Here is a 14,606-nt window from a genome sequence, read left to right as displayed (position 1 = left end):
CCCTCTCCTCCCCTCTCCAAAAAGTCACTCACTGCAACTTATGAAAAATATTTCAAGCAACCACCTCTTTAACAGGGAGGATATTTTAGTGAGGTCAGGACTTCAGGAAAACTAGAGGAAATTCAGACTGCAGTCAGAATAATAGTAGGAGTCCAGAATAACATTTAAAAAATTACTTAGGCAAGCTTATAACCATCTGCACCAAAATTCTGTAACAGAAACTTTTGTCCTCGATCTGTTCAAAGCATTCTGCTACCCCTATTGAAATGTCTTAGAAACCAAGCTAAATAAAGTTACGGTTTATACAATAGATATTTCACATATGGTTTTAACTAAATAACTTAGAAGTCTCCACCAGCTTTAAAAAGAAATAACTGCAGCATACCAAATAGATGCTAGTTCTTCAGAAAGCCAGGACATGAACATACCAGCCATAATCTGGTTTCTATATTTAGATAAGAGCTCTACGTGAAGCCAGGAAGGTCAGCATTGACTCTCGTCAAACATATTTTAGCAGATATCTCTTCTAGACAACATTTACCAAGCTACATCTCTCCCAGTTCCATACCACAGATTATGCCTTACAGAAGACATAAGATGGAACTTGGCCTATTAAAAGAGACTGGGCAGCGTGTTCACATACCTCAATAATCCTGTCGTGAATCTGCAGCCCTCCTTCTTTGGCAGCAGGCCCACTGTCAATTATTTTCGATATAAAAATTCCTTCACTAGATGAGCCATCTTGATTGTCCTTTAGGGATAAAAAGAAAACGAATATAACATTGTACCGTATACCAGCTCTAATTTGTCTAAAGCTGAAATTATAAATGACACTGCACACAAGCTATAAAATGCTCAGAGCCAACCTACAGGAATTAATTTCTATGGGCTAGATCAGGGGTCTCCAACCTTTTTAAGCACGAGATCACTTTTGGAATAGAAGTGCAATCCAAGATCTACCTCAAACCCCAATACCCTGGCCCTGCCTCCTTTGTGTCCCTTTTCCGACACCTCGCCCCTGCTCACTCCATCCTCCCTCCCTCCCCCATCCTCCCTCACTTTCACCAGTCTGAGGCAGAGGGTTGGGGTGCAGGCTGTGGTCTTGGAATAAGGGATCTGGAGTGTGAGAGGAGCTCTAAGCTGAGCTTGGGGCAGGCAGTTGGGACGTAGGAGGGGGTTCTAGGTCCAAGCTCTGGGAGGGTGTTTGGATGCAGGGGTGCTCAAGGCTAGGGCAGGGGCTTGGGGTACAAGAGGGGGTTCATGACTGGGGTAGGGTTTCAGGATGTGGGCTCCAACTGGGCCCTGCTTAACTCCGGCTGCTCTTGGGAGGTGGTGCAGTGGGGTTAAGGCAGGCTCACCCCTGCTCTGGCCCTGCACCACTCTCAAAAGCAGCCCTGTTGTTCCCCCTCTCTGCTCTGTGGAGATAGGATACAGGGTGGGAGGGGGGGACCTTGACATCAGTACTCCTCTTCTCCCTTCCCTCCCCTCCCCTGCCCTGCACAGCACAGCACAGCACAGCAAGCAGGAGGCTCCTGGGGATGGAGGGAGGCAGCTCCAAGGCAAACGCCAGGTGATGTGCAGCAGTTGGGGGAGAGCCGCTGCAGTGCATGCACTTGATAGCCTCTTGGCCAAACCAGTCAGGGTCACCTGTCAGAGGCGCCAAGATCTACCAGTAGGTCCCAATCTACTGGTTGCTGACCCTGGGGCTAGATGCTTAAGTGCTGAGTGTCTACAGCTGTCATTTAAAAATGAAACCACAGACAGGCTTCTATATGTTCTCTCACTTCACACTGATAGTTACCTAAAGCCAGTTCCTGAGAGGTGCTAACCTTCTATTCATTTCTGCAACTATATAATGCAAGAGAACAAATGGATCTTTTTCTCTATCCAATCAGAAACAGCAATGGCCAACGAAACAAAACTAACAAGCTATTATTTTTGTCCCAGTGGGCCTGCACAATGAGCTCCCATATGTTCTAAAAGCAGCAGAAGTGTCGTTAAAATGTGTTAATTTTGAGGGAGAGAGGAAAAACTTCAATAAGAATCTGCCAAGAAAGTCCGCATTTCAGTCACATTCTTGAGGCAAAGAAGCTGTTCTAGCAAAGTTCAGTCGTTTCCTTTCCGAGCTAGCAGGCCAAGTTAAAGTCCAACACCTGACCTAATTCAGGTCACATGATGTTGACTCCAGCTGGTCAACATCAAGAGGAAAAACTGCTAGTAAATGTTCCTGTAAGAAGTTTAGGCCTGCACACTTGCACAGGCAAAACTGCCACGGAAACCAAGGAGTTCAGAACGAAGCAGACTGGGTTGTGTGAATTATATCCTTTCAACAATACAGTGGGCTGTTTAGTGTCCGAAGGAAGGGACAGTAAATTTCTGAAGCCTCACCAGCAAATGCAATTTGAAACAAGTTGTTAAAGGGCCCAATCCTGTCAACTTTGAACTCATTGGACTACTTATTGACAGAGGTGTGGTCTGCAGGAATGGGTTTTATGTGTTTCAGTGTGGATTATGCGATCCAGATGTGATGACACATCTATATCTCTTAAGTGTAGCTGGCTGCAATCATGGATGAAGAACAGTGATAAGGGGGAAAAGGAATGTGTAATCAGCGAAGACACTCCGTATCAGTGTGAATATAAGGCATGCATACTCTGAAACCATCTCCTATGGAGCTAAATATGCAGTCAACAGATTTTCTTTTTCCAAACACTGATCTACATGCTCTCCCTAACAGGAAAAGGCAAACACATTTTAACATACCACACATGGGCGGCCACCAATAATATTAAATCCAAGAGAACCAGAGTCACGATGCAGGACAAGAGTCAGTGCCTTAGTCTCTTCACCCTAGGAAAAACAGGTAAAAGCATTCAAAACATGCACATGTAGGCAGATGTTAAGATGAGTCATGCTTCCATCTAAATATTTAGTTTGCTCATGAATTCCAAGGGAAGCTGTTTATGGCCTGATTTGCAAGAGTGGTCAAGACCCACCATTCCCCTTGCTCTCACATTCTATCTATTGCTTTGCGCTCAGCAGGAATTGCTGAGTGCTTAGCTCTTCTAAAAATCCAGAATTTAACATTTATGTGTTCTTTTCTTTTGTAAGCTAGAACAAAGAGAACCCTTTGCTGTACCCAGAGCCGGCCCAAGCTACTGGCTAACCAGGCTACCACCTGGGGCACCCCATTGTAGCAGGCGCCGCGCGGGGCTGCCAGGCTGGGCGGGGGCGGCGCCGTGCATGCGCTGCGCACCCAGGGGCGGGGCTACGCATGCACCACACGCCCGGGGATGGGGCCACGCATGCGCTGGGCGCCCGGGGTGGGGGTTGCTGCGCACCCAGGGGCGGGGCCGCGCATGCGTCACACGCCCGGGGACGGTGCCGCGCTCCCGGGGCCCAGTGCGCACGAATGGCTCGGGCCGGCCCTGGCTGTACCATGTGGCCCAGGTCCACAGCCACAGCCTAAGGAAATAAAAAAATGTTCCTACGCTGTGTACAGGCTGGACCTCCCTGGTCTGGTACCCTCAGGCCCTGTGTGATGCTGGAGGAGTGATTTTACCACACCAGTGGCGTCAATTCTGGTCCCCTTGCCACTGGCCTCTACCTGCTCTGGCCAGGCTGCCTGCTGCCAGCTCCACTGTGCCCCGAGCTCTTGGGCCCACCAGGTACCCTGCAGCCTCATTACCGGGTTTCCAGCTCCACCGCCAGCAGCCCCGCCAGGTGGCCCCACCGGACAGCTCTACTGCCGGGCTCCCAGCCCTGTTGGACTCCCACCCAGCAGCTCTCCCCCAGGACTCTCTGATCCTGGAACATCTGTGGTCCTAACAGACTATGGAAGTTGCCGGATAATAAAGTCCCAGTTTAGAGAGGAACAACCTGTAGTAATTACAGCTACCTGATGTGATCATATTTGGTGTATCAAGGTCATTTATAATATGAAACCTGCCCTCTCTGATTGTTATGATTGATTCCTGGGATGGCATATTTATATTGCCTCTCTTTGTCTTGCTGTTTACATTACACTATCTTAAACAGTGAAGGAACTGAAGCAACACCACACATCAGGGTGGACTGATTTAAATCATTAATTTAAATCAAGTTATCAAAAAAGCTGAGACTGAGGGTATGTCTACACTGCATGCTTATTTCAAAATAAGCTATTCCACAATATTTATTCTGAAATAGTTTATTTCGAAATAGCACGTCTACACTGCAGGGAAGCCTCAAAATTAGTCCGAGGCAGGCTTCCCTAATGTGGATGTGCTCCCTCGTCTTAGAGCCCCAGAAGGCTGATGTGTGGTGTTGCTTCAGTTCACTCACTGTTTAAGATAGTGTAATGTAACCAGCCATGGTGAGGGGCTTTCTGTACTGTATAGTCGGGTGATAGATTCTAAACCTAGTTAACTAATTAAACAAACCGTAAGTATTAGCTAAGCTAAACTTTTTTCCCTAGCAACATCCAACACAGCCAATAGCTTGGGAATTTGTCAAATCACACTTATACTAAAAGGCAAAGAGAATCCTGAAGAATGATGCATTGCAAAGTGAATTATTTAAGTTACTAACCAGTTGATCCACTCAGCCATATCCACGTTCTCATCCACATAATTTTCTCCCAATAAGCAGTTTTCCTTATGATGCTTCATTCTTGCAACTAGGCCCTGTATCGTCTTCTTGCACTGCTTACACTTGACATATTTTCCTTTTTTTACCCAGGGAACAAATTTCTTCAAAATATTCCCGGATAGAGTCTCTCTTACACCCAGAAGCCATGATAGTTTTTCGTGGCAAAAGTGTAGCGGGAGAGGGGTATAGGAAGCTGTGGGTGTGCAGAATAATGTTTTCCCCTTTTTCTTTCCAGTCCACTCCACTGTTCCTTTCTATGGTGCCTTTTCCTTTTCCTATATACTGTCTCTGTCTTTAAGACCATGTCTTAACTAACTCCACTGCTGTGCTTGGCCAAGGTCCACCATCACATAAGCACAGAACAAAAACAACCCTACCCAGCCTCTGTCTCTTCACATGTGACTTTTTAGTCTGCTGAGAAACAGCAACTGAAAGCACAGAACTTTCAAGAAGCAAGAGCTGGTAGTTAGGCTGGACAGACTAGAGCCATTAATTCATTTTTATGAGACTGTAAGTGTAGCGGCGTAGCATGTTTATAACTTATAAATAAAACACTAAATTTCTCATTTAAAATGATTTTTAAAAAATAAAAAAAATCCAATTTTAAATAAAATATCCAATTTAAATTAAAAAAATCTGATTTTTAATTAAAAATAGATTTTTATTCATCCTGGCAGATATGAAGTGTTATGAGACAGCAATTCTCTTATAAATTTTAGCAGGCAGAACTGAGAAAACACCAGACTCCTGTTCAAAGTGACTATTACAGAAAGCAATTCCACTGAGATTCTAATTAATTTGGATGCTCTCTAGCAAAGCTTAACAGTGATAATAATAGCAAACCTCCTTCGCTGAGAATTCCCCAACTCCCAAAATAGAGAACCCTACACTAGCAGGTCTCTGGTTAGACCAGCGGGAAGGGAGATCCATTTCATGCAAGATGCGCAATACAGAAGAGGTGAAGGAGATACTCCACATGAACATGATCTGCTGTCTTGTCCTGTGACCCAAGCTTGCTCCCAACATAAGAATGTCATTGGCTTATATAATAACATCCTTTCTGTAGAAACGCTGAAGTATCATCACCCCTCTTAGTTGGGTTAAATTACACAGAAGGCAAAATTAAATTCCTACACTGTTAATGAGGATCTATTTCAGTCTCAGTCAAGTAGCAGTTAATAATAGCACCTTAAGTCTGGGGGAGGAATCCCCATTTTTGTATCTTATGGGTTTCAGAAATGAGACTGTACAGATATTCGGAGTGATAAGGTGTGTATCTAAATATAGATAAGATACAGATAAATCTGATTATAAGTTGAACTTTGCTATCTGCAAATTTCTAAATTTCTAACTAAAAAGGTGGAAAAAGTTATGAACACTTAAGTTATCTGACACGTCTGGTTTTCATAAACAAATTAATGACATAAATTACAACAGTTCCTTGGTAACTCAATGCACATATTTTTAAGTTTGCTCATTCTTTTCGCATATCAACTTGAAGTACTAAATCAAATATTAGAAATGTCTAAATGTCAAAGCAATCCAATATCTCTGAATCACTCATGGAAAAAAGTGATGGGGCCAAATTTTCTGCTGTTGAAAATTGGCAACGTTCCAATAACTCAGTAGTGTTTGACAGAGGGACTCTCGGTGTGTTCCTCCAGCTGCTCAAAAGCATCTCCTTAGTGGAGCTGCATCAATATATACCAGCTGAGAATTCGGCCTAGAATGTTCCTCAGTTGTTTTCCTGCAGATCTCACATAAGTAGATTGAGATCTGACCCCAAGAGGTATGGAGCATTCAGAGCTTCCATTGATTTCAAGTGAACTTGCACATACTTAGCACCCATCAGAAATCAGACTTGCAGGGAGGAAGGAAGTACTAGGTGTTTTCCTAGACATTTTCAAACCCAGACATTAAATAATATTTCAAGGAGAAAACTTCCAGTCCTGTGAGACCACTTTTAAGGTCTGGTAGGTTCAACAATTGAAACTAATATGCCATTATCACAAAAGCAGTTTTTCTCTCCTTTCTATGACACTCCTTTATGAAGGCAAATTGACAAGGTCACTCAAGAAACCATGACTCCACTGCTCTCTGAATGGTTGCTGGGATTAAAACGGAGTTAAGTATTTCCATTACAACTCTTGATTTGGGGGTGGATTTTATACTTTTAATACCTAGGAATAGGTGTTCACTATTGTTGGTCCCTCTCCCATCCCCTCATTTCCACAGTTTGAGTTAAGCATATAGGAGGGTTTTGGAGCAGGCTAAACATATTGGAAAATAATCTTTTTATTTTTAACCTTTTTCATGAAAAATAGCCTTGGTTGTTTTTTTAAGATCCCCAAGCAACTCTATTCTGAATCCTTCCTGCTCCATCAGACATCACGTACAAGGTTTGCCATCCCAGTTGTCACTCGAAGCTGTAATTTGTATGTTGTCAGTGCTGTGCCCCACAAAATTTTCCCCTCAGTAGTTTTTGACAGAGGGACTCTTCCAGGATCCCCCTTTGGTGTTTTCCTCCAGCTGCCCAATAACACGCCTTCCTTCCATGCCACTTGATCTGGCTTCATTCTTAAAATATGTTTCAAATATTTCTGTCTTCTTTTGTGTATAACTTTGGAAATAAGGGTTGTTGAACTCTTTGCATATGGCAATGCAAAGTGATTATTCTACCATATGTGCTAAAATATCCAGGCACAAGCCACCTTGCAATGTATTCCTCTTATATTTTGTTACTTTTGTGGATTCATATCTCAATGCTCGGGGAAGGGGGCTTTAAACTTCTTTGTATGCACATTAATGAAGCTAAAAAAGGGAACAATTCTAGTAGGGCTTGGTGACTTTCTCTTCTTCCCTAAAATGTCTTACATTCCAGTGAACCAAACATTATACAGTGAAATAACTGGCGATGTAATGGCCAGCATCCTAGCCCTGCCCATATCATCTGGTTCTGCAGCACACCCTGATGGCTCCTGGCATGCTATATTCCCACAGCTAAGTAAAGCTCTTAAATATAATTTTGGAAATTACTGTATCCACCCAGTTATTTTGGAGCTAATAGACTATCTCCTGCATTTTATTCTCTACACTAGACATTTCCTCATTTCTTTAGTGATGCAGTAGCTAAGAAAATATTTCTTACCCACCAGAGAAACTCTCTATGAAGAATACAGGCTAATGGAACTATGCTAAATTGTATAGTCAGGGATGTATTTTAAGAAAAATAACCTGCTTTTACAATAGAATCTCAGAGTTAAAAACATCTCAGGAATGGAGATTGTTTGTATTTCTGGAATGTTTATACGTCTGAACAAAAAGTTATGGCTGTTCTTTCCAAAGTTTAAAACTGTCTAAACTAGGAATGTATGCAACTGGTTGACTATCCAATAAGCATAAGCTTATTGGATAGTCAACTAAGTCGACTCAGCTTAAAAGCTGGTTCCTCCCAGCACCGTCTCTGCGGGGGGCAGGCGAGGCAGAGGGATAGCGGGGACTGGGCACGAGTAAGAAATCAGCTGATTCCCAGCTCGCATCCAGTCTCAAATACTGTGCCTCTGCTTTTTAAATGTATTAAGAACCTATTGGTTCTTAATACATTTAAAAGGCAGAGCTGCAACGGGGTTAGCTTTTGGGGCCGGGTGATAACCCCACTTCAGCTCCCCCACTTATTGACTAATCGATGGAAATTCAATCAACTAGTTGATTAGTTGATTAAACTAAATTTAACATCCTTAGTCTAAACAGTGACTTAATACAGCTTTGAAACATTAGTGTGCAGAAGAAAAATGCGTCTTCTCCTTTATTTTTAGTAGTTTATATTCAGTGCGATGCTGTATTTGCTTGCTTGTTTGTTTGTTTCTGCTGCTGCCTGTTTGTGTACTTTTGGTTCCAAACGTGAGGTGTGGCTGACTGGTCAATTTGTAATGCTGGTGTCAATTTGTAATGCTACCTCTGAACTTCAATTGCAGTTTGGAGCACTTTGTCTTTTATTTGAAAAAAAAAAGTCCAGAAGATACTGTTTTCATAAAGACCCCATTACAGGTACTGTGGACCAGGACCTTGACTGGTGCAAACTGACCATTTCATTGATTTGGCTGGCCCTATGCTGGTTTAGCGCAATTGAAGATCTGCTCCATATCTATTTTACCTACCTCTGGAGTCCCTCTCACTGCAGCGTCAATGCAGGTTTAAATACAGTAAAATAAAAGGACATAGGACTTAAAATAAGGAAGCTCTGCTCTGGCCTTTCTGGATATTGGCTACTTGTACATTTTTCAAATGAAATCCTCAGTGTTTCTGTTAGGGAGTGGCTTTTACGCAGGGCTCTGAAGGTCAGACTGCAGCACAGCTTCCAGTTTGGGAGGAGGGGTCCACGGCCTAGGACCCAGCCTCCAAAATATCTTGTTAATTCATCCTTGCTCATTTCTTCCCAATGACTTCAACATAAACCATGTGCATACATGCCAGGGCAGAACAGAACCAACTTTATCAATAGGTTTGAATAATGGTATGTTTCAGTGAGGATCAAGCACAGTTTAAATAGCCTGAGGTTTTGCTTTTGGATTTATTCAGACTTTGATGTATTCAGACTGACTTTCTTAACCAAATGAAATATTCATTTTGGATGAAACACATCATCAGCTCCCCTTCAAACACACATGAAAGCCCTCCCTCACCTCAAACCTCACTGCCTTCCTTCCAAATACAAGGCACACGTCTTTGACCTTGTTTTCGGTAATAAACACACACAGCGCAGACAAAAAATATATAAATACCTGTTATAAAAAACAACCCTCACACTTTCTCCTCAAGGATAAGAAAGGAGAGGGGGGAGGGAGAATGCATGCAAGTCACATAACTTAATGCACTTCTAAAGGATGCTCAAAAAACTACGTAGATAAGATGGTACAGGAAGCTGAATAAAATAGAATAAAATACCTAATTAACTGGGCTTTGTGCAGAGATCACTGCTGGGATTACGTATGTAAGAAGGGGAATGGAATTTCACTTTCCTCAGTGGATGGACTGTCCACATCCATATTTCTTCCTATGCAGGTTTTCGATCTACTAGATCTATACAACTGCAGCTTCAATGGTTTGGTTTACAGTGCACAGTCTCCTTCTCCACCCATATGATATTCTCTTCAGACTCCTTCCACAGCATACAGATAATTCTCTACACAATTGTCTGGTTTTGATGCCGTTAGTGCAATTCCATCATAATAGACAATTGGGATAGGAGGCGTTGAGGACATGGTCAAACTATCATTTATTTTCCCTTTTGATACATGCTTCCAACAGAATCGTGAGGAGATATCTCTTCTACTGGAAGAAGACATCTGTTATTTGTTTTATTCCACAGTGGTTCCACAGTTCTATCAATGAACATTCAGTCTGGAAATCTAGGTGTTCTTATTTTTTCCTAACATACGCAGTGAACTCAAGCCAGGGAGCACAATGTACAAAACCACATTAGGGACCTTTCCATTTGAGCAAATATGTACTTCCACTTTGACCAAGCAACTACAATTTACAGAAAATAATTGAGGTATAAATAATAATCATAATATTGGTAATGAAAATGCACAGCTATTTTTGAACCTGGACAAAAATGGAGAAGTCAGTTATTCTATACTGTCATACTCCTAATGCAGGTGTTCTGGGATCAGAAAGTGCCAGAGTCAAATATGTGTTCCTCACTAGGTGTTTATAGCCTTCATCCTGTGCTGCACATATTTTGTTGGCAACACTATATGAATAAATAATCCAGGACTAAAAAATCTGGAAGCAAGCCACACATCCCAAATTGGAGCAACATCTCTAGCTGTAGGTGACCTTGTCCACATGGTCTTTTTCAAAAATCTCTAGCACACAAACATGCATGTTTCCTGATTGTACTTGTCTTGGAGCTGGCGGACCGAAATTGTTAACTTTGGAAAGTTGCCCAAAATGCTGTGAAAGACATGTAATTGACTGACCGCTAGACCACAAGTTTGTGGTGACACAACACCTTTTGGCTTTCTGCACATTACGCAATGCTTCAAAGAACTGCATAACAGCCTTTTTGTAGCAGGGCTGAAAATGAACCCAGTCATGTTGGTCAGACATTTACAGACATCTGATAAAAGTATTACTGGAAATTACATACTGTAGCGATTATCATCTATTTGTAATAGCACCTTTCATAAAACTGCATCCCACAGCACTTTACAGAGCATATTGAGAGAAATTAAGATGTCCAGATAAGGGAGCAAAGGTGTGATATTTGGATCAGATTTAAGATGAAGCTGATGAGGTAGAAAGATACAAAAAGGCAATTCCAGATGGTGAGAGCTGTAGAGAAGGATTTCACATCAACTACAGTGTGAGAGTAAGGACCAGATGAGTGGAGGGAGCAGGGTAGGGTGCAGAATGAGAGAAACTGGGTGGAAAGGTGAAAAAAATCTGAGTTAAGAGGTATGATTTTGTAATCCAAATAGTGCTTTAAAAAAAAGACAATTTTGATCTGAATTAGACCCTAAAACTAAATTATGGAGTCTGTGATTTCTTTTATTAGTTTCATTTAGTTATTAGCCAGCACTGTCTTCGGATAGCATCTCCATCTTTTAAAAAAAGCATTTCCTTCATTGAGATGGTGTTGCTTTTATTCATCTGAAAAATACAGGGTTTTTTTCTTCCCATTAATTTCTAATTTGCTAGAAGATTATAAACACTTTTGTTTTGTTTATGTTGCTGTTTGAACATCAGCATCATCAAAAAATCATCTGTGGATGTGGCAAATTGGGAAAACCCCAAGCTGCGTCCTCAGTGTTTCATCGGGAAGTTAATTGGTTTTCTGGTGCTCCCCTCACGTGGAAGACTTGTTCTGATTAATAGTTCAGGGTCACTAAAACTCTGTGCTGTGTAGCTCTGCTTCCTGAAGAATCTGCTTCTGGTCATCTTGATTTTATAAAAAGCCCATTCCAGATAGCTGAAAGTCAAGATACATTTACATTTGGGAAATCCTGCTTTTGAAAACCCTTATTAATATAGATGGTTCAAGAAAAGGGGACACTCCAAGTAGATGATCCATATTTGGACAGACAGTAGAAACTCCCCAAGTCCACACGATTTGATTTCACATCAGAGAAAGCTCACTGCTCGTGGCTACCAATTGTGCCCAGTTTAACTGAGGTGTATCTGTGTTGTGTAAGGGCTAATCCTAGTGACCTCATACTGTGGAAAGCCATATTATGGAAAACCCACTGTAGAAGACTCTGGAATGCTGAACCTGGAAAGCACTAGGCCACCAAAAATCTTTTGCAAATTATTCTGTTTAGTGTTACACCCAGTAAGCTGACTTCTGGTGATTCCATACCATTGTGTGTCCTGAAAATCCCATTTGTTGTGCTTGTAGGGCTCTTCGGGAAGGATAGTGAAAAAAGAGATTTTAACCTGGATACGTGAGCATCACTGTAGTATCTTTAGCTCAGGTCCCATTAGAAATCCATGCACAGTAACAGATTGTGGCAATTAAAGACCAGAGCTCAACCTCATATTTCAAATGACTTTTTTGTCACACTCACTTATCAAAGCAATTACTTCTTAATGACAAGCATAACATTCCTCACTCTCTCTAGCACCCTACATGTCAACTCCCCAAAACACATCAAAGCGCACCAAGAGTTATGAGCACATGTAATGCAGTTATTCTCCAGATTTCAGTGGAAAAGCATTACCTTACAAAACCCTACCATAAGAAACAAACTAATTTAAAAAGAAACAGCATACAAACTATGTGGTGTGAGGAATGGCCCAGAAATAAAACTCAGAGGAGTAGTAGCCCTGAGTCTATAACTTTAAAATGAGTGGTCCTTTGGCACCTTAGAGACTAACAAAAATAGAAAGAGAATCACAAGCTTTCCTGGGCAAAATGTCACTTTAACATAATCCATGACAAGGGCTTGACGCATTTTTTAAAAATCAGAGAGAGAACCACAGCAGCTCTCTCTATATATATTTCCTCCTGGATTTTGATAACTCCCCCTTTCTTCTTTAAGGCTGGTCCTGTTTCTTCAGTTGGTGGTGAGCAGCTAAGCTGTAAATATTTGTCCTTCACCCAGACCTGCCAGCTGGCTGAGGGCTGCAGCTGACAGACAAGGCTGAGGGTGAAGGGGGGGAGAAAATACGTCCCAAAGGAAAAAGACTTACCAGACCTTCCTAATGGGGAAAGAGAAGAAAACTGCTTCCAGTGGGGTGCCCCAGACACATTCCCCCTCCCAGAGCCCCAAAATCTGGCACTTAGATGCTTGTTTCAAAGGGACTTTTCCCCACTAGTGTATTCCCCCCTTCTTTTTTTTCTGTACTTTCTGTCCCTTCTTTTCTCTCCACTCTGCTCATGCGAGGAGGTGGGTTTGGCCCAGGAAAGCTCAGGAGACTATCCATTTATTTTTCTTAGTCTCTACAGTGCTACAGGACGACTCCTTGTTTTTTAAAAGTTACAGACACACAGGGCTCCCCCTCCCAGACTGTCCAAAGCTGGGACTCCACCAGGTTCAAAGACGCTGCCCGCTCTGGGACTGGGTGGGGAGCAGTCTCCAAACGAGCCCCCCTGCGGGGTGCCTGGAGGGAGAGTGCGAGAGACGGAGGGAGGGATGGAGCCAGGGGGAGACAGAGGAGCCCCTAAAGGCGCTGCCTCCTTGGGCCAGGCGCGCAGGCAGCCAGCGGGAGCGGCTGTCCCCCTCCTCCCCGTCCGCGGCCGCCCCCTTACTTTGCAGGACGGCGCGGCCAGGCTGCGGCTGAGCGAGTCGAGGCGGGCGCTGTACTCGGTGAACTTCTTCTGGTAGCGCAGGGCTGTCATCTGCAGCTCCAGCTGCACGGCCGAGAGCTGGGCCAGCAGCGACTTCTCCCGCTTGCCGGCCCGCAGCGCCTCCTTCTTCAGCTCCTTCTCCAGCCCGCCCAGCTTGGCCTGCAGGCAGCCGTTGTGGCCCTTGAGGGCTTGCAGGCAGCAGTGGCCGCCGGCCTGCTGCTCCCGGTGGGTCAGCACCAAGCCGCAGCCCTGCTCGCAGATGCCCACGGGCCGGGCCTCGCAGCTCTCCCGCATGTGCGCGTCCACGTCGCGCAGGTTGAGCACCTGGCCGCAGCCCTTGTGGCGGCACCTGGCCGGCGAGAAGTCGCACATCTCGGCGTGGGCGCCCAGCTGCTGCAGCTTGACCACCTGGCCGCAGCCCCGCGCGTGGTGCTCGCACTTGATGTCCAGCTTGAGGATGAGGCTCTTGAGCGGCAGGACGTGGTTGAGCTCCTTGGCGGAGATCCGCTGGCACTGCACCGGGCAGCTGCCCTGCTGCACCACCCAGGGCAGCACGCAGCCCGCGCAGAACACATGGCCGCAGGGGGTGGTCAGCGGGTCCTCCAGCACTTTGTGGCACAGGTTGCACTTGAAGTCCGGGTCCACCTCGCCGCTGAAGCGGTCCAGCTCGAACCCCATCCTCCCCGAAGAGCGGGGCGGGGGCGCCACCAGCCCCCCCCCCCCCTACACACACCCCCTTCCCGGGAAAGCGGGGAGCAGCCCGCCCGGCAGCGGTCCTCGGGAGTTACGGCGCCCACGCTCGGCTGTGCTCGCGGGCCATCGGGAGCGGCAGCCCAGACTGGCTGGCTGCAGGCTGGCTGCTGGCTCCGCTAATTGCCGGAGACTTCCCTTGCGAAGGCTTGGGAAGCAGCCCTCTACCGTATTGGCTCGAGTGCACGCGCACGGAGTCGCGCTGTTCCCCTTCTCACGCTCCCCACCGTAGCCTCCTCGCTCGGGGCAGGCAGCGGATGCGATGGGGAGGGGGGGGGGGAGAGCCCGTGGGCCCCGCTCTGAGTGAGCAAAAGCTTTGTGGCCCCCACAGTTCCCAGCGCCCTGGGGAGGAGGGGGGGGGGGGCAGAGGACTGTGCCCGCTGCTGCTGTGTTGGGCAGAGCTCTGCAGACATGGGCAGGGGGTAGATCCATG

At 44.9% G+C, this 14,606-nt stretch overlaps 1 protein-coding gene across 3 annotated transcripts in view; it reads right to left on the bottom strand.

The window, feature by feature from the left end:
* Positions 1–14,317, bottom strand: part of PDZRN3 (PDZ domain containing ring finger 3) — a 234,973-nt gene extending 220,656 nt beyond the window's left edge. The window contains exons 1-3 of one of the 3 annotated variants that reach the window (XM_075938653.2): positions 13,385–14,317; positions 2,764–2,850; positions 644–751 (exon numbers count right to left, since the gene is read on the bottom strand). In XM_075938653.2, coding sequence (XP_075794768.1) covers positions 644–751; positions 2,764–2,850; positions 13,385–14,101 — 912 coding nt within the window. In that variant the 5' untranslated portion in view covers positions 14,102–14,317. The remainder of the gene's footprint in view (positions 1–643; positions 752–2,763; positions 2,851–13,384) is intronic. The other 2 variants (XM_075938651.2, XM_075938654.2) reach the window with 2 other exon arrangements.
* Between the last annotated feature and the right edge of the window lie 289 nt (positions 14,318–14,606).

The sequence above is a fragment of the Pelodiscus sinensis genome, chromosome 11 (assembly GCF_052426305.1).
Source record: "Pelodiscus sinensis isolate ZL-2025 chromosome 11, ASM5242630v1, whole genome shotgun sequence".
In the NCBI taxonomy this organism is placed as follows: Eukaryota; Metazoa; Chordata; order Testudines; family Trionychidae; genus Pelodiscus; species Pelodiscus sinensis.
This window is presented reverse-complemented; position numbering and strand designations above follow the sequence as displayed.